General features: G+C 35.7%; 1 protein-coding gene across 1 annotated transcript; it reads right to left on the bottom strand.

Annotated features, from left to right (window-relative positions):
- Positions 1 to 4581: 4581 nt before the first annotated feature.
- Positions 4582 to 23340, bottom strand: LOC132107397 (fibrillin-1-like). The gene is made up of 29 exons (XM_059513614.1): positions 23222 to 23340; positions 22801 to 22947; positions 22349 to 22495; positions 21902 to 22054; positions 21634 to 21789; positions 20691 to 20837; positions 20431 to 20589; positions 20143 to 20289; positions 19885 to 20031; positions 19453 to 19599; positions 17922 to 18074; positions 17653 to 17808; positions 17159 to 17305; positions 16900 to 17058; positions 16640 to 16786; positions 13748 to 13894; positions 13305 to 13451; positions 12872 to 13024; positions 12602 to 12757; positions 7964 to 8110; positions 7705 to 7863; positions 7415 to 7561; positions 7157 to 7303; positions 6718 to 6864; positions 6258 to 6410; positions 6003 to 6158; positions 5541 to 5687; positions 5281 to 5439; positions 4582 to 4637 (listed from the first exon to the last, which is right to left on the bottom strand). The coding sequence occupies exons 4-29, from the start codon at positions 22005 to 22007 to the stop codon at positions 4582 to 4584; spliced, it is 3792 nt and encodes a 1263-aa protein (XP_059369597.1). The 5' UTR covers positions 22008 to 22054; positions 22349 to 22495; positions 22801 to 22947; positions 23222 to 23340.
- Between the last annotated feature and the right edge of the window lie 77 nt (positions 23341 to 23417).

Below are 23417 nucleotides of genomic sequence, written 5' to 3'. Positions count from 1 at the left end.
GCGTGAACCAGAAGTTGCTGCCAGCTTTATTTCAGTGTAGTGACGTATTTCCATCTGAAACTGACTATTGACTAGGGGGCATGATTTTATGTTTGCGCTCCTCCTCTCTGTCGCTCACTCACTGCAATCTAATGGTTGGAGGGGTGTGTTTAAGAATATTCTGCCCAAGCCGTCAAAATGACATCATCAGAAAAGGAATGCCATTCCAGAGCAGAAGTAAATGTCCATATTTTGATTAAAGATTACAAAGACAATTTTTTTTTCAGCAGATTAATTTGCACAGTAATTGTTTACATCAAGACTATGAAATGTGCGCTAGTAAAGTAAATAAAGTCAATTTTGATTTCATGTGGACTTTAAGATATTTGAAACCATTTTAATATGCTGCTACATGCGTATTCAGTTGATCAGCAGTTTCTAGCCATGCAGCCTTTCTCTATGGTTTAATGACAGCTGTACTTTATGGTTATCAGTAGAACATTAAAACATTAGTGAGATTGTGTTAACTTAAATTGTTGTTTATGAAATCACTTTAGTCCTGATTTATTTGTTAGGTTATTTTAAGTCAGGTTCTGGACTTTAATCCCCACTTTTCTTAGTGTCTTTTATGAAACAGCCCCCTGGTGTCTATTTTCATTCATCTTTATAATCTACAAGGACAGTAAGAAATGAGTATGTATAATATCAACATTTTTAAAAACAGAAGAAAAAATAAAATAAAATAAAAAAAATGTCAGAAAAAAGAGTGTATCATACCTTCACATGTGTTATTGCTGTTTATAGGGAGGTTTGGATCTGTTACATTATATCCACTCATGCATGAGCAATTGTGACTTCCAACAGTATTGTTGCAGATTGAGTTCGGACCACAGATGTCTAATATCTCATCACATTCATCCACATCTACATTAAAAGGAAGTTACAGAAGAAAAGAGGAGTATGCATATGTGAAGGTCAATTCTGGTATCTCAAAAGAAAAAAGTTAAAATTATGAACACAAATGTTTTTAAATGAATTCATCTTAATTACTTTTTATATGTATATATATGTCAATGATACTAAAAAATTTTGGTGTCAGTGGGCAGAACAGATAATTATTAACTGACTGTATGGTCTTCACCAGCAGATTTATTAGAAAAACAGGGTTAACACTTAAATCTAAATTTATAGAATTTGTTTAAAGATGTTATGAGCCAGTTGTGGTAAAGATTATACAAACTTACAGATAGTGTAGTGAAAAAAAAAAAAAAAAAAACTGTACGGATTCACTTAAAATGGCAGAAAGGAACAAAGTTAACCCTTGGAAAAATCATTATAGTACTATTCTACAACAATATGAAGGCATTAAGCATGAATTTAGATCATTATTTGCAATGACCCAATGATACCTTAAAAATGTTGAATCTTTATAAATCAAATAATTGGAAAGATATCGCTTCAATTCCTTTATAATATCATTGGTGTTGATTTCCACACAAATGGATGTAAAATATATATATAAAAAAAATACTTTGAAGAACTTTTGAGAAGCATGCAAAATGGCAAGAACCTAAAACGACTAGGTGTCCTGATTACATGAGAAAAATACTGATTATAAGGAAACCATGAAGTAAAAAAATAAAAATAAATAAAACTTAATTATTCCAAAACTGCAGTATTTAAGATCTGATTATATAAAGAATGTACCTCTACATGAGTTATCAGTACTGATGGGGAGACTTGAGTTTGTTGCAGTGAATCCATCCAGACATGAGCAATTATAACTTCCCATTTCATTCATGCAGATGGAATTTGGACCACATACAGATGGACTGAACAGACATTCATCTACATCTATGGAAAAAGAGATATTACAATCAGCAATTATTTTTAGAAGGTTTCATTTTAGAGAGTTCGTCTCACACTGATGGTGAGTCAAGATAAATATTTGAAATAAAATAACTGGTAAAGGGAAAGGTTACAGTTGATGGAGGACTCAAACAGTACAAATAATTAAAAACTGTTCAGGGTTTCAGCTGTCAATCATACCTTCACATGTGTTATTGATGTTTATAGGGAGGTTTGGATCTGTTACATTATATCCACTCATGCACGAACAATTGTGACTCCCAACAGTGTTGTTACAGATTGAGTTTGGACCACAGATGTCTAATATCTCAACACATTCATCCACATCTACATTTTAAAAAGTTATAAGAAAAAGAAGAGTTTGGGTCACTCATATATACTGTATTTGAAGGTCAAATCAATCTATGACATCTGTTCAACAGTATGCTTGATTTAAAAAAATGAAATACAAAGTATAAAACATATTGATAAATTCTATCTAATTATTAAAAGTAATGGTAAACAAATATAAAATGTACCTCTACATGTGTTATCATTGCTGATGGGGAGACTTGAGTTTGTTGCAGTGAATCCATCCAGACATGAGCAATTGTAACTTCCCATTTCATTTGTGCAGTTAGCATTTGGACCACATACAGATGAACTGAACAGACATTCATTTATATCTGTAGAGAGACAAATTTAACATACAAATAAAAACATCTAAGAACATGAAAATACATGTAGTTTCTCTAATCATTTATCGACATCTACACAAAGAGACTAAGAACTGAGAATGTACAATATCAATATTTCGAAACACCAAAGAAAAACGGGTATATTTTAGGCTTAGATTTGCAAGTCCAAACTGTACATAAAAATCAAAATCAATTGTTAACATTAGTACAAGATCTTGTGTAAATTTTGTTGTTTTTAATGGGGGAAGAAACATACTAAAAAAAAAAAGAAAAACAAATAAGCATCTTGTGACTTTTTTTGTCATGATTTTGTACTATAAATATTAGCTGTCAATCATACCTTCACATGTGTTATAGCTGTTTATAGGGAGGTTTGGATCTGTTACATTATATCCACTCATGCACGAACAATTGTGACTCCCAACAGTGTTGTTACAGATTGAGTTTGGACCACAGATGTCTGGTATCTCAATACATTCATCCACATCTGCATTAAAAAAAACAATCATACATCTAGATACATATCTGGAGGTTATATAATTCCTTGAGCAAAACTGTTGCCTTGATAACGACTAACTTCCTGTATGGTGTTTTTATCAGCAAATTTCTTACAATTATCCTGGAGAATAATGCCAACACTGAAATCTAGTGAGTGAGTTTATACAGTTTAATTCAAGATAGGGGAAGTCGTGGCCTAATGGTTAGAGAGTCGGTCTCCCAATCGACAGGTTGTGAGTTCGAGTCCCGGGCCGGCAGGAATTGTGGGTGGGGGGAGTGCATGTACAGTTCTCTCTCCACCTTCAATACCACGACTTAGGTGCCCTTGAGCAAGGCATCGAACCCCCAACTGCTCCCCGGGCGCCGCAGCATAAATGGCTGCCCACTGCTCCGGGTGTGTGCTCACAGTGTGTGTGTGTGTGTTCACTGCTCTGTGTGTGTGCATTTCGGATGGGTTAAATGCAGAGCACAAATTCTGAGTATGGGTCACCATACTTGGCTGAATGTCACTTCACTTTCAAGATGTTGAGAGCCAGTTTTGTTTAAGACTACATAAACTTACAGATAGTTTAGTTTGAAAACTATTCAGATCCACTGAAAATGGCAGAAAGGACTAAGGTTAACCTTGGAAAATATTTGATGGTAGTAGTCAAAAAAATAGTTTCACAAATTATTACAATTATTGTTATTTATATAACACATGAATAATCATTAAATTATTATTCAAGGTAAGAATAAACAAATATAAATTATTAATCTACATGTGTTTTAAATGAATATGTACAATATCAACATTTTTAAAAACAACAGAAAATCTAAGATTAAAAAAATATATCCTGAAAAAAAAACAGTCTATCATACCTTCACATGTGTTATTGCTGTTTATAGGGAGGTTTGGATCTGTTACATTATATCCACTCATGCACGAACAATTGTGACTCCCAACAGTGTTGTTACAAATTGAGTTTGGACCACAGATGTCTAATATCTCATCACATTCATCCACATCTGCATTAAAAGGAAGTTACAGGAAAAAGAAGAGTTTGGGTCACTCGATCTTAAGGTCAACTCAATCTTTGACATCTTTACAATAGAATACTTCATTTTACAAATATCCAAAATCCAAAGTATAAATGCTAGCTAAATTATTCAAGGAAAGAGTAAATGATTACAAGAATCTACCTCTACATGTGTTATCATTGCTGATGGGGAGACTTGAGTTTGTTGCAGTGAATCCATCCAGACATGAGCAATTGTAACTTCCCTTTTCATTTGTGCAGTTGGCATTTGGACCACATACAGATGAACTGAACAGACATTCATCTATATCTATGGGGGAAAATATTATTGAAATAAGAATTTATTTAAAAATAAGTTTAATTTTATGCAATTACAATTACAAACAGATCACAAGAAGTTTTAAGTTTAATTGTAACATGGGTTGGATTACACACCAACGGTGATTCATAAATATCTGAAATTAAATAAGTAATAAAGTGAAAGTTTACAGTTGAAGGAAGATTCAGGCAGTAAAAACACTAACAAACTGTTCACAGCTTCAGCTGTCAATCATACCTTCACATGTGTTATTGATGTTTATAGGGAGGTTTGGATCTGTTACATTATATCCACTCATGCATGAACAATTTTGACTCCCAACAGTGTTGATACATATTGAGTTTGGACCACAGACGTCTGGTATCTCAACACATTCATCCACATCTACATTAAAAGGAAGATACAGGGAAAAAAAAGAGTTTGAATCATATGTGAAGTTAAAAAAAAATGTCCAAATGATGAAATACTGAAACTATGAACAATACAATTAAAGGAAAAATATATCACTCATTTATATCTATGGAAGGGACAAATGAAAAAAAAAGCATAGAAGCATATTTAGTTTTTACAGATTAAAAATTAGGCAAAGATCTTAAAAGAAATTCATCTGTTATCTAAAGACATGCTTAAACAAAATATTACAGAATACACAAGGAGGAGAAAATTACAAAAATGATTTATTTGTTGGGAAAGATACACCAGATGCAAAGACATAGAAACTCTGTACACTAAATCTAATGAGATGAAATTAGAAAAAAAAATTAGTAAACAACTTGAGACTGCATCTTCACATTCATTGATGTCTGAAAAAAGTTAAATATATAGTTTATAGCAATTTTATAGCAAGTGTTGCTGAGTAAACTCATACTGGTTACAAAAATTACAATCAGTATGTTCGTGATCTCAAGTGATTTCTCACCTCTCTGGCAAAGTGGCCCCTCTGAAGGAAGAGCTTGAATACATCCACAAGTGCCTCCCACAATGCCATCACACACCTGATAGGCCCCGCAGGTGTCACTGGGCCAAACATGATTCTGCTCACAGTTGCACTTATATTCTGTTCCATTTAACCCACACACTGAAAAAGAATGGGATTCATTTATTTGTGTTCAAACTGTCAGTTTCTCCTAATTCTGAACTAATCTTAGTGTGAGACATGATGAAATATTCTGATCTCACCAGTAGTCATGTCGATATCTGTGATATTAATGCTGTTTCTCAGAGTCAAAGGCAGGCTGATATTTCTGACGATATTCCGTAAGTAGTCCACCAGGAACGAGTCAAAGAATCTCACATCAATGTCAATCACGTACTTAGAAGGTAGAACTGAAAGAACGAACAGAAGCAGGTTTAGCAGAACAATCAGTGTGATTATATACTGTACAATTTCCTTTCATTTCAAATATAAATTAACTTCTTTCTCAGATATTATATACCACCACTCCTGATTTTAATGTCGAAAGTATCTTACAGAGTTGTTCATATTTCAACAAAACTTCATATAATAGACCATGTGCCTTATATAAAGTCTAACTTAGTGGTAAAACATCATAATATCAAAGCAGGAAAACTAATATAACTAAACGAAAATAATTGAAGGGAGAGAATTGATGTTGTCATAGAATGATGTCAGCGTCTCACCTTGGCAGAACTGTCCGTCGATTGGAAGGGCATTGATACATGTACATGAACCATCAGTGATGTCATCACAGGCCTCGTATAAGTGACACCTGTCATTCGGCCAAACAAACAGACCCTCACACTTACACTGATATTGAGTTTCATTCAGAGAACACACTGAAAACCAGAGGAAGAGTAAAAAAAAATCATAATTCCTGTTGTCTGTTCAATAAATTTAATCTTAGCTATACAACATGACAAAGCCTGAGATCATACCAGTAGTTATGTTGATTTCTGTAATGTTAGTGCTGTCACTGATTGTGTAGGGCAAACTGAAAAACATCAGAAGGTTCCTCAGCTGATCAGTGATGCCACTGTCCATGCTATTGATCTGGATTTCAATCAGATACTCAGTCAAAGGTAGAGTCACTGTAGAAAAAGAGTGGAAAAATAACATTCTGAAATGAAAACAATGCCTTTTATCTACAAATATGATAATCAAAGATTGTAATAAATAATTTTTTTTTTGGCCAACAGGATGTAATACAACTGTTTTTTTGTTTCTTGTTTTGTTTTAAACTCCAGCATGTATTTAAATGGCTTTAATCATAGCTGAAAACAGAAGTAAATCAAACATGAAACAAGCCATGAAACGGACTGATTTGATATTTCTGTTACATTTACACAAAATATAAATTAAATATATCATGAAGAAATATATCTTCTACATGCTCACCATTGCATGTGTTACTGGTGCTGACTGCTTCACTGCTATTTGTTACAGTAAATCCACTCAAGCAGGAACAGTTGAAACTCCCGGTTGAGTTTTTACAACGAGAGTTTGGACCACAGACCTCTGGTGTCTCAAGACATTCATTCACATCTTTATTACAGGAAGAGATGAAAAAAAAAACCGTAATATTCCTACTAGGAACACTTAAACATGAAAGTCATTGTAATTCGAATCTAATTTTTTTATGTTTTCAAACATGAAAATTAGAGGATGAAGATTTTATTGTTATTTTTGCAGGAGATGAAAACACCAATTGTTGGTTAATTGTTAATTTAATATAAAATGTGCAAAGAATGATTTGATATAAAAAATAAAATGCTTAACAATATCTTGTTATTTTCCTAAATTAGCCTATATATATAAATCTGATTACAAGATTTACCTCTACATGTGTTATTGATGCTGATGGGGAGACGTGAGTTTGTTGCAGTGAATCCATCCAGACATGAGCAATTGTAACTTCCCAACTGATTTGAGCAGATTGAATCTGAACCACATATAGATGGACTGAACAGACATTCATTGATATCTATGAAAGAAACAAAAGAAACATAATAAAAATACAGTAAAGACAAAGCAGCCCTGTACACTCAATTTAATGTGATAAAAATAGAAAACAAAATTAGTTAATAACACTTACCCTGACAGGAATTGTTGCGGCTCACAGGACTGTCTTTATTGAAGCTATTAAATCCACTCCAGCATGAACACATGTGACTCCCAATGATGTTAATACAATCTGAGTATTGACCACACACTGACACTGCATCTTGACATTCATTGATGTCTGAAAACAAGATTGAGAAGATACTGCATAAATGTTACAATTAAAGGTTTCCAAACAATATGTTGTGTCAACTAAATAAAATAATACTGGTCATGTTAATACAATTACAATCAGAACATTCGTGATCTCAAGTGATTTCTCACCTCTCTGGCAAAGTGAACCCTCTGAAGGAAGAGCTTGAATACATCCACAAGTGCCTCCCACAATGCCATCACACACCTGATAGGCCCCGCAGGTGTCATTGGGCCAAACATGATTCTGCTCACAGTTGCACTTATATTCTGTTCCATTTAACCCACACACTGAAAAAGAATGGGATTCATTTATTTGTGTTAAACTGTCAGTTTCTCCTAATTCTAAACTAATCTTAGCGTGTGACATGATGAAATATTCTGATCTCACCAGTAGTCATGTCGATATCTGTGATATTAATGCTGTTTCTCAGAGTCAAAGGCAGGCTGATATTTCTTACGATAATCCGTAAGTAGTCCACCAGGAACAAGTCAAAGAATCTCACATCAATGTCAATCACGTACTTAGAAGGTAGAACTGAAAGAACGAACAGAAGCAGGTTTAGCAGAATAATCAGCATGATTATATACTGAACAAAATTATAAAGGGAACACACCATTTTTCATGAGCTGAATGAGACTTTTTCCATGTACACAAAAGGCTTATTTCTCTCAAATATTGTTCACAAATCGAGCGCAGCGTTAGTTCAGTCAGGCCATGGAGGCATAGGCTGTGACTAGCTGATGCGCTTAGCTGTCAAATAGCTTCAATCACTACCATTCTTCATTTAGACACGGGACATTTTGACACAGCACTACTACTCGGTTAGTCTGCACAAATAGCTCGCAACCCTCCCTTCCCATTATAAGCATGAGCATATTACCATGCACCTTTTGGTTGTTGTCTCTTTGTTTCAGATCAATAAGGCTTTCAAGTCCTGGTTGGCATGGACTGAGGTCCACTGAGAGACACTCATCCTCATAACCAAGCTACAGGATAGACGTCCCACTGCCACATCTACATGATTACTACTGTTTGCTTTTAAAGACATGTATGTTCAATTATATTGGGAGCAAGAACCCCCATACCGCCAAAGATAAATTGTGTTCAATAAACTCAAGTAACTTGCCAAAGTGTACCTGTCTGAAATCTGTCTAAATCTGTGTTAGTGAGCACTTTTCCTTTGCTGAGATAATCCATCCACCTCACAGGTGTGGCATATCAAGATGCTGATTAGACAGCATGAATATTGCACAGATGTACCTTAGGCTGGCCACAATAAAAGGTCACTCTAAAATGTTCAGTTTTACTACAAAGCACAATGCCATAAATGTCGCAAGTTTTAAGGGAGCCTGCAATTGGCATGCTGACTGCAGGAATGTCCACCAGAGCTGTAGCCCATGAATGGAATCTTCATTTCTCTACTATAAGCCATCTCCAAAGGCGTTTCAAAGAATTTGGCAGTACATCCGACAGGCCTCACAACCAGAGACCACGTGTAACCACAACAGCCCAGGACCTCCACATCCAGCATCTTCACTTCCAAGATCGTCTGAGATCAGCCACCTGGACAGCTGCTGCAGCAATCGGTTTGCATAACCAAAGAATTTCTGCACAAACTGTCAGAAACCATCTCAGGTAAGCTCATCTGCATGCTCACCATCCTCAGCGGGGTCTCGACCTGACTCCAGTTCATTGTTTTAACCGACTTGAGTGGGCAAATGCTCACATTCGATGGTGTCTGGCACTTTGGATAGGTGTTCTCTTCACAGATGAATCCTGGTTTTCACTGTACAGGGCAGATGGCAGACAGTGTGTATGGCATCTTGTGGGTGAGTGGTTTGCTGATGTCAATGTTGTGGATCGAGTGGCCCATAGTGGCGGTGGGGTTATGGTATGGGCAGGCATATGTTATGGACAACGAACACAGGTGAATTTTATTGATGATTAAGATACCGTCATGAGATCTTGAGGCCCATTGTTGTGCCATTCATCCATGAGCATCACCTCATGTTGCAGCATGATAATTTTTGACTCCAGATAACTTGTTACAGTACCCCGTTCTCACCTTCGGGATGCGAAATGCACCTGCGACATTCCAGAGGTTGATGCATAAGGTACTGGCTAACATTCCAAACTGTGCAGCATATCTGGATGACATTGTAATCTATTCGGATGGGTGGCAAGAACATCTACAGTCCCTTGATCATGTTTTCCAGTGCTTGGAAAAAGCTTTGCTTACTTTGAATGTGGCCAAATGTGAATTTGCAATCTGCAATTTGCTATCAGCAATTTTGCTGATGCAGGAGGATGCTGGTGGTGTAGATCATCCTGTATCCTATTACACGAAAAAATTTCTAACTTCATTATAGCACCATTGAGTAGGAGGCTCTAGCTTTAATGCTAGCTTTAGAGCACTTTGAGGGTTTATGTGGGTGGTATCAGCACTCCTGTAGTTGTATACACGGACCACAATCCACTTGTATTTTTGTCCAGAATGTATAATACCAACCAACGGTTAATGCGCTGGTCTTTAATAATCCAGGAATACAATCAATATATTAGACATCAAAAGGGTTCTGAGAACGTAGTGGCAGATGCCTTATCTAGAATGCATAGTCTTGAGGGTTAATGTTGTTGTAAATTTAAGTGAGTGGGTGCTACTTAATTGTACGTATCTTTGTGTATGCCTGTGGTAGCTCTTGTTACTGTTTTGCCAGGTTAAGTAGCAAAACTTGTTGTTAATCAATGCTCCTAAGTGTCAACCCCTGCTGATTTGCTCTTGTGATTGTTCTCCTACCATAAAATCCAGCTAGTTCTCAAGTGCAGGAGGGACAGGAGGTTTACCCTTCTGTCTCTCTTGTGAAGAGTTCCTGTCGTTTTGTTTTCATGTTTTATTTCTTTATTATCAAAGTACTTTACATTTTGATCTAAGGAAGCTGTAGTGAGGTTGGTGCCATTTATTTTTATATATTCTTTTCTCCTGTTTATGGGTAGTAAGGAGGTTTAGTATTGTCTTTTGGTTTGCATCATTATTTTTATTTAGTTTAATAAAGTATTTAGACTTATTTTTGTTTGTTATTTTGGCCATTACCCCCTCCTGAATTTAATTGCTTCCATGTAGATGGTTTGGTTTGGGTGTTGAATCAGTGCTGGGACGGGAGACAGGGGCTCTGAAAGCGTACAATTTGTTTACTTTATTTGGAATTCTTTTTTTTCATCTGTTCCTTCTCCTCTACTCTAGACAGGGGAGATCGTAACAGAATTGGCAATTGGCAAATGGTGGTCACACCAGATTCTGACTGGTTTTCGGACCTGCCCCCCAGACCCCCCATTACAGTAAAACTGCACATTTTAGAGTGGCCTTTTATTGCGGCCAGCCTAAGGCTCATCTGTGCAATAATCACAGTTGTCTAATCAGCATCTTGTTATGCCACACCTGTGAGGTGGACGGATTAAATTGGCAAAGGAGTAGTGTTAATTTCGTCACCTTTTTTTAATTTAGTTTTAGTCTTAGTCTTGTGCCAAATGTCCTTGTTAGTTTTAGTCATATTTAGTCATTCACATATCTTTTTTTGTCAGTCAAGTTTTAGTCGAGTAAAAGTCTCGTCATTTTAGTCTAGTTTTAGTCAAAAGAAAACTCAAGGTATCTTAGTCGACTAAAAGTCTTTTAATTTTAGTCTAGTTTTAGTCAAAAAATTTTAATGTTTAAAATAACACATTATTACTGATAAACATTTCAGTAAAAAAAGTGTTTTACATATCTCAAACATTGGTTAAATGTCATAATTACCTGACAAAATACACTTGTTGAATGATTTTTGTTGGATGCAAATGTTAAATGTGTCTGGTTTTCAAATTCTGATTTAGGAGACACATTCACAAATGATTAACCTGATCACATTTCTTTTACTTTATTGATACTGCTTTTAATCGTAATGCAAAGACCGGTCATCGGGACATAAGCTGTCATATACAATAAAAGAGCCTGCATAGCAACAGGAGATATAATTTAACACAAAAAGCCTGCCTAGACGGTGGACTTGCGCTCAGGATTTTTTTTTTATTTTGTATTTTTTGAGCGGCGTGTGGACAAATTCTTTTTACGCACACACTATTTTATTTCTTGACAACAGACCGCTGCTAACTATAACACACAAATATCGAGCCTCTTCCTTCGACCTAGCATGTCGTCGTCGCTCGCTCATCACTCGTGTTCGCTTTGGGTGTTGTGCGTTCAGCAGTTTTGTGTTGCAGACACAGGCTGGCAGCAACAGGAGTATGAGACCTGTAACTTGAGCAACAGCGGGAAGCCGCAAACTCGTTCTGAATTTTTAAAGGCGGAACAGTTGATGAAAAAGCAGAGACGATTGTAGACAAAAATGAAGAGAGATTTTATCTTAGTTTTTATTTTATGCAAAACATTTTCGTCTCGTCTTTTTTCGTCAACAATAATGCATGTTAATTTAGTCTTAGTCAGCGTTTTTGGACAGTGGTGCAGTCTTGTCATCGTCTCGTCTTAGTCATGAAAAAAAAGGTTGTTGACGAACATATTTCGTCTCGTCTCGTCTGACGAAATGAACACTACAAAGGAGAAGTGCTCACGAACACAGATTTAGACAGATTTGTGAACAACAATTGAGAGAAATAGGTCTTTTGTGTACATAGAAAAAGTCTTAGATCTTTGAATTCAGCTCATGAAAAATGGGGGCAAAAACAAAAGTATTGCATTTATAATTTTGTTCAGTGTATTTTTTATAATGACAAAAGAAATTACTATTTACAGGTATTTCAAATGTGAAATCATTTCTTTCTCAGATAAAATATATCATAAATGCTGAGGTTAACGATGAAAGTATCTTAGTTGTTAACATTTCAACAAAACTTCATATAATAGACCACCTGCCTTATATATTTATTTGTTATTTGCAAAAAAAAAAAAAAAACATAAAAAAGCATATTATCAGTCTGTCAAACTAATCGACAGTAGAAAACTGATGTTGTCATAGAATGATGTCAGCGTCTCACCTTGGCAGAACTGTCCGTCGATTGGAAGGGCATTGATACATGTACATGAACCATCAGTGATGACATCACAGGCCTCGTATGAGTGACACGTATCATTCGGCCAAACAAACAGACCCTCACACTTACACTGATATTGAGTTTCATTCAGAGAACACACTGAAAAAGATTAGAAGAGAAAAAAAAGATCATAATTTCTGGCAGTATTCATAATCTTGTCTGTTCAATAAATTTAATCTAAGCTATACAACATGACAAAGCCTGAGATCATACCAGTAGTTATGTTGATTTCTGTAATGTTAGTGCTGTCACTGATTGTGTAGGGCAAACTGAAAAACATCAGAAGGTTCCTCAGCTGGTCAGTGATGCTACTGTCCATGCTATTGATCTGGATTTCAATCAGATACTCAGTCAAAGGTAGAGTCACTGTAGAAAAAGAGTGGAAAAATAACATTCTGAAATAAAGACTATGCCTTTTATCTACAAATATGATTATCAAAGACTGGCCAACAGGATGTAATGCAATTTTTTTTCTTGTTTTGTTTTAAAATCCAGCATGTATTTAAATGGCTTTAATCATAGCTGAAAATAGAAATAGATCAAACATGCAACAAGCCATGAAATGGACTGAATTGATATTTTGATTAGATTTACACAAAATAAAAATTAAATATATCATGAAGAAATATATCTTCTAAATGCTCACCATTGCATGTGTTACTGGTGCTGACTGGTTCACTGCTATTTGTTACGGTAAATCCACTCAAGCAGGAACAGTTGAAACTCCCGGTTGAGTTTTTACAACGAGAGTTTGGACCACAGACCTCTGGTGTCTCAAGACATTCATTCACATCTTTATTACAGGAAGAGATGAAAAAATATACTTAATATTCCTAGTAGGAACACTCAAACATGAAAGTCATTGTAATTCATATCTCATTTATTAATGTTTTGCTTACCAAACATGAAAATTAGAGGATGAAGATTTTTATATTCATTCTTGTATTAAATGAAAACACCAATTGTTGTTTAATTGTTAATTTAATAAAAAATGTGCTAATAATGATTTGATATAAAAAATGAAATGCTTAACAATATCTTGTGATTTTCCAAAATTAGCCTATATATAAATTTGCTTACAAGATTTACCTCTACATGTGTTATTGATGCTGATGGGGAGACGTGAGTTTGTTGCAGTGAATCCATCCAGACATGAGCAATTGTAACTTCCCAACTGATTTGTGCAGATTGAATCTGAACCACATATAGATGGACTGAACAGACATTCATTGATATCTATGAAAGAAACAAAAGAAACATAATAAAAAATACTGTGAAGACAAAGCAGTTCTGTGCACTCAATTTTAGGGATGCACCGAATCCAGGATTCGGATTCGGCCGAATACTGGGCTTTTTGACGTGGTTCGGTTTCGGTCGAACCTTAGGGTTTTTTTTCACCGAACTGAACCCTAGGCTTGCGCTACGCTGGTCGATGTCACGCGGCCGTTGATTGCTTGAAGGTGTTTACATAAGGAGGAACAAGGCCCGACAGTTCGCTCTAAACTAAACTGTTCAGGAATCTTGAGCGGCTGGGACGATTTGTACCGTAGCAATACAGAGCCAGCCAGTCACATCGGGTGCTGACGTGGAGATAAGCGTTTTTTTCGGTGAGCCTTTGATTCCTCTTAGAGAGGATCCTCTTCAGTGGTGGAAGACAAACCAGCAGCGATTTTCACTGCTGGCAAAAATGGCAAAAATCTACCTCTGTGCGCCAGTAAACCTCTGTGCCCAGAGAAAGACTTTTCAGTACTGCTGGGGACATTCGTTCCCACACTCGCAACCGGCTGCCATCTGTTAAAGGGTTAGTTCACCCAGATAGCAAATTTATGTAATTAATAACTTACCCTCATGTTGTTTCAAACCTGTAAGACCTCCGTTTATCTTTGGAACACAGTTTAAAATATTTTAGATTTAGTCCAAGAGCTCTCAGTCCCTCCATTGAAGCTGTGTGTACGGTATACTGTCCATGTCCAGAAAGGTAAGAAAAACATCATCAAAGTAGTCCATGTGACATCAGAGGGTCGGTTCGAATTTTTTGAAACATCGAAAATACATTTTGGTCCAAAATTAGCAAAAACGACGACTTTATTCAGCATTGTCTTCTCTTCCGTGTCTGTTGTGAGAGAGAGTTCAAATCAAAGCAGTCTGGATATCCGGTTCACGAACGAATCATTCAGTTCACCAAATCGAACTGAATCGTTTTAAACGGTTCACATCTCTAATACACATTAATCCACAAGTGACTTAAGTTGTTAACTTTTTTAATGTGGCTGACACTCCCTCTGAGTTCAAACAAACCAATATCCCAGAGTAATTCATGTACTCAAACAGTACACTGACTGAACTGCTGTGAAGAGAGAACTGAAGATGAACACTGAGCCGAGCCAGATAACGAACAAAACATTGACTCATTCACGAGACAAGAACCGTTTCTGTCAGACGCATCCGATTCGTGAACCGAGGAGCTGATGATACTGCGCATGTGTGATTCAGCATGAAGCAGACCGACACACAGGGCGTCTGAACTGAACTGATTCTTTTGGTGATTGATTCTGAACTGATTCTGTGCTAGTGTTATGAGCACGGGTAAACCGAAGGCTTGAATCAAGGGCAATCATCGCAAATGACGCCATTATACGTCGAGCGCAAAAGCACCGGTGAACCATTTTCTTCAACCGGTTTATTGAATCAAACTGTCCGAAAGAACTACTGGTGATCCGAAAACCGATGCAACCGGTTCTTCACTGGTAAACGAGTCAGTCTATTGTTCGCTATCTGGCTCGGCTCGGTGTTCATCTTCAGTTCTCTCTTCACAGCAGTTCAGTCAGTGTACTGTTTGAGTGCATGCATTACTCCGGGATATTGGTTTGTTTGAACTCAGAGGGAGTGTCAGCCACATTAAAAAAAAGTTAACAGCTTAAGTCATTTGTGGATTAATGCGTATTAGAGATGCGAACCGTTTAAAACGATTCAGTTCGATTTGGTGAACTAAATGATTCGTTCGCGAACCGGATATCCAGCTGCTTTGTTTTGAACTCTCTCTCACAACAGACACGGCAGAGAAGACAATGCTGAATAAAGTCGTCGTTTTTGCTATTTTTGGACCAAAATGTATTTTCGATGCTTCAAAAAATTCTAACCGACCCTCTGATGTCACATGGACTACTTTGATGATGTTTTTCTTACCTTTCTGGACATGGACAGTATTCCGTACACACAGCTTCAATGGAGGGACTGAGAGCTCTCGGACTAAATCTAAAATATCTGTGTTCGAAAGATAAACGGAGGTCTTACGGGGTTGAAACAACATCAGGGTAAGTTATTATTACATAAATTTGCTATCTGGGTGAACTAACCCTTTAATGCAGAGCGTCTTGTTTTTTTTTTTTTTTAAATGAAACTCTCATTTCATGTGAAAGATTAGAGGTTTTACGTTAATTTAATTATGATGCAGGAGATGTGTGATCTTCCATAATATTTTTCGTAATATTTGGCTACTGTTCTAATCATAGCCTATCCTACTGTTATAAATGAAAACTAAACAGCCTACTATCCATGTTTATTGAGTTAATGTTCAATAACATTAATATCAGTTAAGTCACCAAACATATTCTGATTTTTAAAAAGAAAAGAAAAACACTTTTCTTTGCATTGCTGCACTTTTATTGAAAGGTTTTGGTTGTTTACTTGGTTAAGCATAAGCTTGGTAATTGTCAAAAAAGTTTTTTTCACTTATCCTGTCATAATGTTGCCTATTCTTTCGAAAAATACATTGCTGTGGACATTGTTTACTTCATTAATGTGTTTTACTGTGTTAATGGAATAAGGATGCGAGTAGGATTCGGTATTCGGTTTCGGATTCGGACGAATCCTAAACAGTGGATTCGGTATTCACCCGAACCCCAAAAATCTGGATTCGTGCATCCCTACTCAATTTAATGAGATAAAGACAAAAAAACTAAATTAGTTAATAACACTTACCCTGACAGGAATTATTGCGGCTCACAGGACTGTCTTTATTGAAGGTATTAAATCCACTCCAGCATGAACACATGTGACTCCCAATGATGTTAATACAATCTGAGTATTGACCACACACTGACACTGCATTTTCACATTCATTGATGTCTGAAAACAAGATTGAGAAGATATTGCATGAATGTTAAAGATTTCCAAACTATGTGCCACCAAATAAATTCTTACGGGTCATGTTGCTATAATTAATATGAGTATATTCTCACCTCTCTGGCAAAGTGAACCCTCTGAAGGAAGAGCTTGAATACATCCACAAGTGCCTCCCACAATGCCATCACACACCTGATAGGCCCGGCAGGTGTCACTGGGCCAAACATGATTCTGCTCACAGTTGCACTTATATTCTGTTCCATTTAACCCACACACTGAAAAAGAATGGGATTCATTTATTTGTGTTAAACTGTCAGTTTCTCCTAATTCTAAACTAATCTTAGCGTGTGACATGATGAAATATCCTGATCTCACCAGTAGTCATGTCAATATCTGTAATATTAATGCTGTTTCTCAGAGTCAAAGGCAGGCTGATATTTCTGACGATATTCCGTAAGTAGTCCACCAGGAACAAGTCAAAGAATCTCACATCAATGTCAATCACGTACTTAGAAGGTAGAACTGAAAGAACGAACAGAAGCAGGTTTAGCAGAACAATCAGTATGATTATATCCTCATAATGATAAAAAGTTACTATTTCCATTCATTTCAAATATGAAATATTTTCTTTCTCAGATATAATATACAAAAAGCCTAAAGTTAATGTTGAAAGTATCTTACTGAGTTGTTAACATTTCAACAAAACGTCATATAGACCATGTGCCTTATATAGTTATTTACAAACAAAAAAACAACAACATAATCAGTCTGTCAAACCTAGAAGTAATATGCAGTAAAATCAACAAAAAAACAGAAAATAATTGAAGGGAGAGAATTGATGTCGTCATAGAATGATGTCAGCGTCTCACCTTGGCAGAACTGTCCGTCGATTGGAAGGGCATTGATACATGTACATGAACCATCAGTGATGTCATCACAGGCCTCGTATAAGTGACACGTGTCATTCGGCCAAACAAACAGACCCTCACACTTACACTGATATTGAGTTTCATTCAGAGAACACACTGAAAACCAGAGGAAGAGTAAAACAAATCCAAATCTCATAATTTCTAGAAGTATTAATGATGTATACATTTTCTCTTAGCTATACATTACAAAGCAGAGCCTGAGATCATACCAGTAGTTATGTTGATTTCTGTAATGTTAGTGCTGTCACTGATTGTGTAGGGCAAACTGAAAAACATCAGAAGGTTCCTCAGCTGATCGGTGATGCTACTGTCCATGCTATTGATCTGGATTTCAATCAGATACTCAGTCAAAGGTAGAGTCACTGTAGAAAAAGAGTGGAGAAAAACTTTTTATATACAAATATGATAAACAACATTTCTAATAGATAATGAGTGTTTTTTGTTGTTTTTTTGGCCTACAGGATATAATGCAACTGTTTTTTTTAAACTCCATATATTTAATACAGCATATATTTAAACAGCTTTTATCATAGCTGAAAACAGAAGTTAAAGGGGTGGTTGATTGCGATTTCACTTTTTAATGTAAGTTAGTGTGTAATGTTGCTGTTTGAGCAGATACAGTGTCTGCAAAGTTATGATGCTGAAAGTTCAATTCAAATGGAGATATCGTCTATTAAAATTATGGCAGTTTAATGCCTACAAAAACAGCTGGTAGAGGCTAAAACAAGTTACTTCACGGGTTAGTAACAGTTACAAATCTGATAAACCCCATCCCCAGGAACATGCAACAAAGAGGGCAATGCCATGCTATACTGCTTTAGAGAAGAGGAAGAGTTGTAGCCATGCCATTAAAACTAGGGGTGCTCAAAAAAAATTATTCATTTATGAATCGCGATTCTGTCTTCTAACAATTCTAATGGATCACAAATTCCTAAATTAGCGGTTCTTAATCCAGTTCCTCGTGTCCCTATGCTCTGCATCTCTCTCTCTCTCTCTCATTCAGATCATCAGCTCCAATAAACTGTGTTACAATTTTACACTTTATGGTATAGACAGAAAGACATTTTTCACATAGCTTCGAGAAACGTTAAACATGGCGCTTTAAACATAAGCATGCGGCTGTTGTGCTGTATTAAAGCTTTAATCAGGATAAAAACAAATATTAAAAACTAACATAAGCAGTAGCATTTACAAATAACAGCATATCTAAAAGTATGAGACAACAACAAACAAAAAACATATCATCAAGAGACTGAGTGCTTACAAAGGTTCTGTGCAATCCTCTTCACTAATATACTCTGAGTCTCATTCGGGCTCAAATTGATAAGCAATATTGATGACACTATTGTTTACAATACAACCAGAGCACATGCCACTGAGGTGAGGTTTAGCACACGGTGGTTTAGCTAATCGTATCCCACTGGGCCAGGTAACCAATCTGAGCCCACTGCTTATTTCTGAGGCAGGGGCTTCATTAAAATAGGAAATCTTCAGCTTGTTTATAGGAGAAGGGATAGAGCGGTGTAAAATAAAAGTAAATTATGTGAAAAATAATGCAGTGTTTTTTAAACAAAGCATTAACACTTCTTAGACTGCATGCCATAAACACAAATCAAGCCTAGAAAAAAAAAACATCCCTTTAAGCAATTCAATTGAGTACATTCAATTGATATTTTTCTTACATTAACAGGCAATATAAATTAAATATATCATGGTGAAATATATCTTCTACATGCTCACCATTGCATGGGTTACTGGTGCTGACTGGTTCACTGCTATTTTTTACAGTAAATCCACTCAAGCACGAACAGTTGAAACTCCCGGTTGAGTTTTTACAACGAGAGTTTGGACCACAGACCTCTGGTGTCTCTAGACATTCATCCACATCTTTATTACAGGAAGAGATGAAAAAACATAATTAATGTGACTAGAAAAAACATTCAAACATGCAAGTAATTGTAAATCAAATCGAACTTTATTAAATAATAGAAGATAAAGAAAATTTAATATGGAGAGGAAAATACTAATTGTTGTTTAATTTTAATTAAATAATGAAAATATGGTAAAAAAATAATTTGATAGCAAAAAAAAAATGAGAGAGATAAAACTAAAACAATATATTTGGTTATTTTCAAAAATTAGGTAATATATACATCTGATTCAAGGATTTACCTCTACATGTGTTATTGATGCTGATGGGGAGACGTGAGTTTGTTGCAGTGAATCCATCCAGACATGAGCAATTGTAACTTCCCAACTGATTTATGCAGACGGAATATGGACCACATACAAATGGACTGAACAGACATTCATTTATATCTATGAAAGAAACAAAAGAAACATAATAAAAATACAGTAAAGACAAAGCAGCCCTGTACACTCAATTTAATGTGATAAAAATAGAAAACAAAATTAGTTAATAACACTTACCCTGACAGGAATTGTTGCGGCTCACAGGACTGTCTTTATTGAAGCTATTAAATCCACTCCAGCATGAACACATGTGACTCCCAATGATGTTAATACAATCTGAGTATTGACCACACACTGACACTGCATCTTCACATTCATTGATGTCTGAAAACAAGATTGAGAAGATACTGCATAAATGTCACAATTAAAGGTTTTCAAATAATATGTTAATACTAAATAAAATAATACTGGTCATTTTAATACAATTACAATCAGAAAAATTCGTGATCTCAAGTGATTTCTCACCTCTCTGGCAAAGTGGCCCCTCTGAAGGAAGAGCTTGAATACATCCACAAGTGCCTCCCACAATGCCATCACACACCTGATAGGCCCGGCAGGTGTCACTGGGCCAAACATGATTCTGCTCACAGTTGCACTTATATTCTGTTCCATTTAACCCACACACTGAAAAAGAATGGGATTCATTTATTTGTGTTCAAACTGTCAGTTTCTCCTAATTCTAAACTAATCTTAGCGTGTGACATGATGAAATATTCTGATCTCACCAGTAGTCATGTCGATATCTGTGATATTAATGCTGTTTCTCAGAGTCAAAGGCAGGCTGATATTTCTGACGATTTTCCGTAAGTAGTCCACCAGGAACAAGTCAAAGAATCTCACATCAATGTCAATCACGTACTTAGAAGGTAGAACTGCAAGAACAAACAGAAGCAGGTTGAGCAGAACATTCAGTATGATCCGCATAATAATAAAAATGTCAGTATATTGTAGAATTATCTTCTTCAAAGCCTAAGCTTTTTATTAAAAGAACATTGTTGTATATATTTTAATGATAAAACCCCATACAATGTAACAGACCATGAGCACAATTTACTAAACAGGGCAAATTGGCATTATAGCATAATTCCATAAAAGTGCCTATGGGGATAATTATGCGTGTGATTTACTGACAATGCGGACATTAAAAAACACAGACTCAACCAGATCATTTCCATATTGACCTGCACAATCTACCAAGAGCACCACAAATTAGCACGTGCTTTAAGACATGATTTTTTTTAGGCGTTACATAATGGCAAAAAATACCAGTAATTTAACAAACACAAACATTAGTGAATTGCATTGCGTAATTCATTGCAATGCTCTCCTCCCATCAATTTTGCATTTGGAAAGGAAACTCCTACAAATGCATATTCAATGTCAGGCGCAAAAGTAAATGTTCATGATTTTTCAGTATTCATTTTTCACTGCGCATCTTTAGTAAATCCTGACAGTACTATTTTAATACCAAAAGACAGTTTGCACTGGCACAATCTGTTAGTAAATCTGGCCCCATGTGTCTTATACAGAGTTATTTGCAAATAGAAACCCTGTACATAATCAGTCTGTCAAACCCAGTTGTGAAATGTAGTAAAATCAAAGGAAAACAGAATAAAACAATTAAATCGAGAAAACTGATGTTGTCATAGAATGATGTCAGTGTCTCACCTTGGCAGAACTGTCCGTCGATTGGAAGGGCATTGATACATGTACATGAACCATCAGTGATGTCATCACAGGCCTCGTATGAGTGACACGTGTCATTCAGCCAAACAAACAGACCCTCACACTTACACTGATATTGAGTTTCATTCAGAGAACACACTGAAAAACAGAGGAAGAGTAAAACAAATCCAAATCTCATAATTTCTAAAAGTATTAATGATGTATACATTTTCTCTTAGCTATACGTTACAAAGCAAAGCAGAGATCATACCAGTAGTTATGTTGATTTCTGTAATGTTAGTGCTGTCACCGATTGTGTAGGGCAAACTGAAAAACATCAGAAGGTTCCTCAGCTGATCAGTGATGCTACTGTCCATGCTATTGATCTGGATTTCAATCAGATACTCAGTCAAAGGTAGAGTCACTGTAGAAAAAGAGTGAAAAAAAAACATTCAGAAATTGCCTATGCCTTTTACCAGCAAAAATAACATAAGCCAGGTTCACAAAGGGAAATTATGAATGGATTGTGATGTTTCAGTCTGTAAGACTTAATAGAACAGTTATTTTAACCACTCTAGCATCTATTTAACCAGCTTCAGTCATAGATGAAAGATGAAAGATAGCATACAGCAATTCATATGGCAGATGATTATGGTATTTAAATATTTCTGTTCAATTTTTTATTTTAAAATGATGAAATATATCTTAAACTACTCACCATTGCATGTGTTACTGGTGCTGACTGCTTCACTGCTATTTGTTACAGTAAATCCACTCAAGCAGGAACAGTTGTAACTCCCAATTGAGTTTGTGCAATAAGAGTTTGGACCACAGACCTCTGGTGTCTCAAGACATTCATTCACATCTTTATTAAGAAGATATAAAAATATGCATATTGTTACTATTAGGAACACTCAAGTATGGAAGTCACCATAAGTTGAATCTAGTTTTCTTACTCTTTGGCTGCTAAAATTTTAAATGGCGGATGAAATAAATTATGTAGGCAGCAGGAAGAAACGTTTTTGTTTCTTATTAATAGTTGGTTTTGCAATACATTGTGTTCAATATGATGAGATGGGAAAAAATACAAAAGTAAAATGCATATAAAAAATAAGCTGGGTTATTTAAGAAAATGATTGTATTTATAATATAAATGATTGTAGGATTTACCTGTACATGTGTTATCGTTGCTGATGGGGAAACTTGAAACTGTTGCAGTGAATCCATCCAGACATGAGCAATTGTAACTTCCCAGCTGATTTGTGCAGATGGAATTTGGACCACATACAGAAGGACTGAACAGACATTCATTTATATCTATGAAAAAATAAAAAATAAAAACAACAAATATTAGATTTTACAGTTTTAAATTAGGAAGACACCTAAAGACATCAAAGACTTCTGGTATCTAAAGACATTCAACCACAATCATTATTATAGGATGCCAAAAAGATTAAAAAATAAATAATTTGTTTGGGTGATATTACTCCTCAAGCAGGAACAGCTATAGCTAACAGTAGTATTGAAATTGTAAAACAAAGCAGCTCTTTACACTCAGATTCATAAGATAAAAAAAGTTAATAACACTTACCCTGACATGAGTTGTTACGGCTCACAGGACTGTCTTTATTGAAGCTATTAAATCCACTCCAGCATGAACATATGTGACTCCCAATGATGTTAATACAATCTGAGTATTGACCACACACTGACACTGCATTTTCACATTCATTGATGTCTGAAAACAAGATTGAGAAGATACTGCATAAATGTTACAATTAAAGGTT

Source organism: Carassius carassius, chromosome 27 (assembly GCF_963082965.1).
Source record: "Carassius carassius chromosome 27, fCarCar2.1, whole genome shotgun sequence".
NCBI lineage: Eukaryota > Metazoa > Chordata > Actinopteri > Cypriniformes > Cyprinidae > Carassius > Carassius carassius.
The sequence above is the reverse complement of the archived record's forward strand: the minus strand, read 5'-3'. Positions and strand labels throughout refer to the sequence as shown.

Excerpts from the sequence above, each read along its gene's own strand:
- LOC132107397 (XM_059513614.1), bottom strand. The coding sequence starts at position 22,007 with ATGGACAGTAGCATCACTGATCAGCTGAGGAACCTTCTGATGTTTTTC. Across the intron at positions 7,864-7,963 it reads AGATATCGACATGACTACTG|TGTGTGGGTTAAATGGAACA; the intron begins GTGAGATCAGAA and ends ATTCTTTTTCAG. Across the intron at positions 6,865-7,156 it reads CATCAATAACACATGTAGAG|ATGTGAATGAATGTCTTGAG; the intron begins GTAAATCTTGTA and ends CCTGTAATAAAG.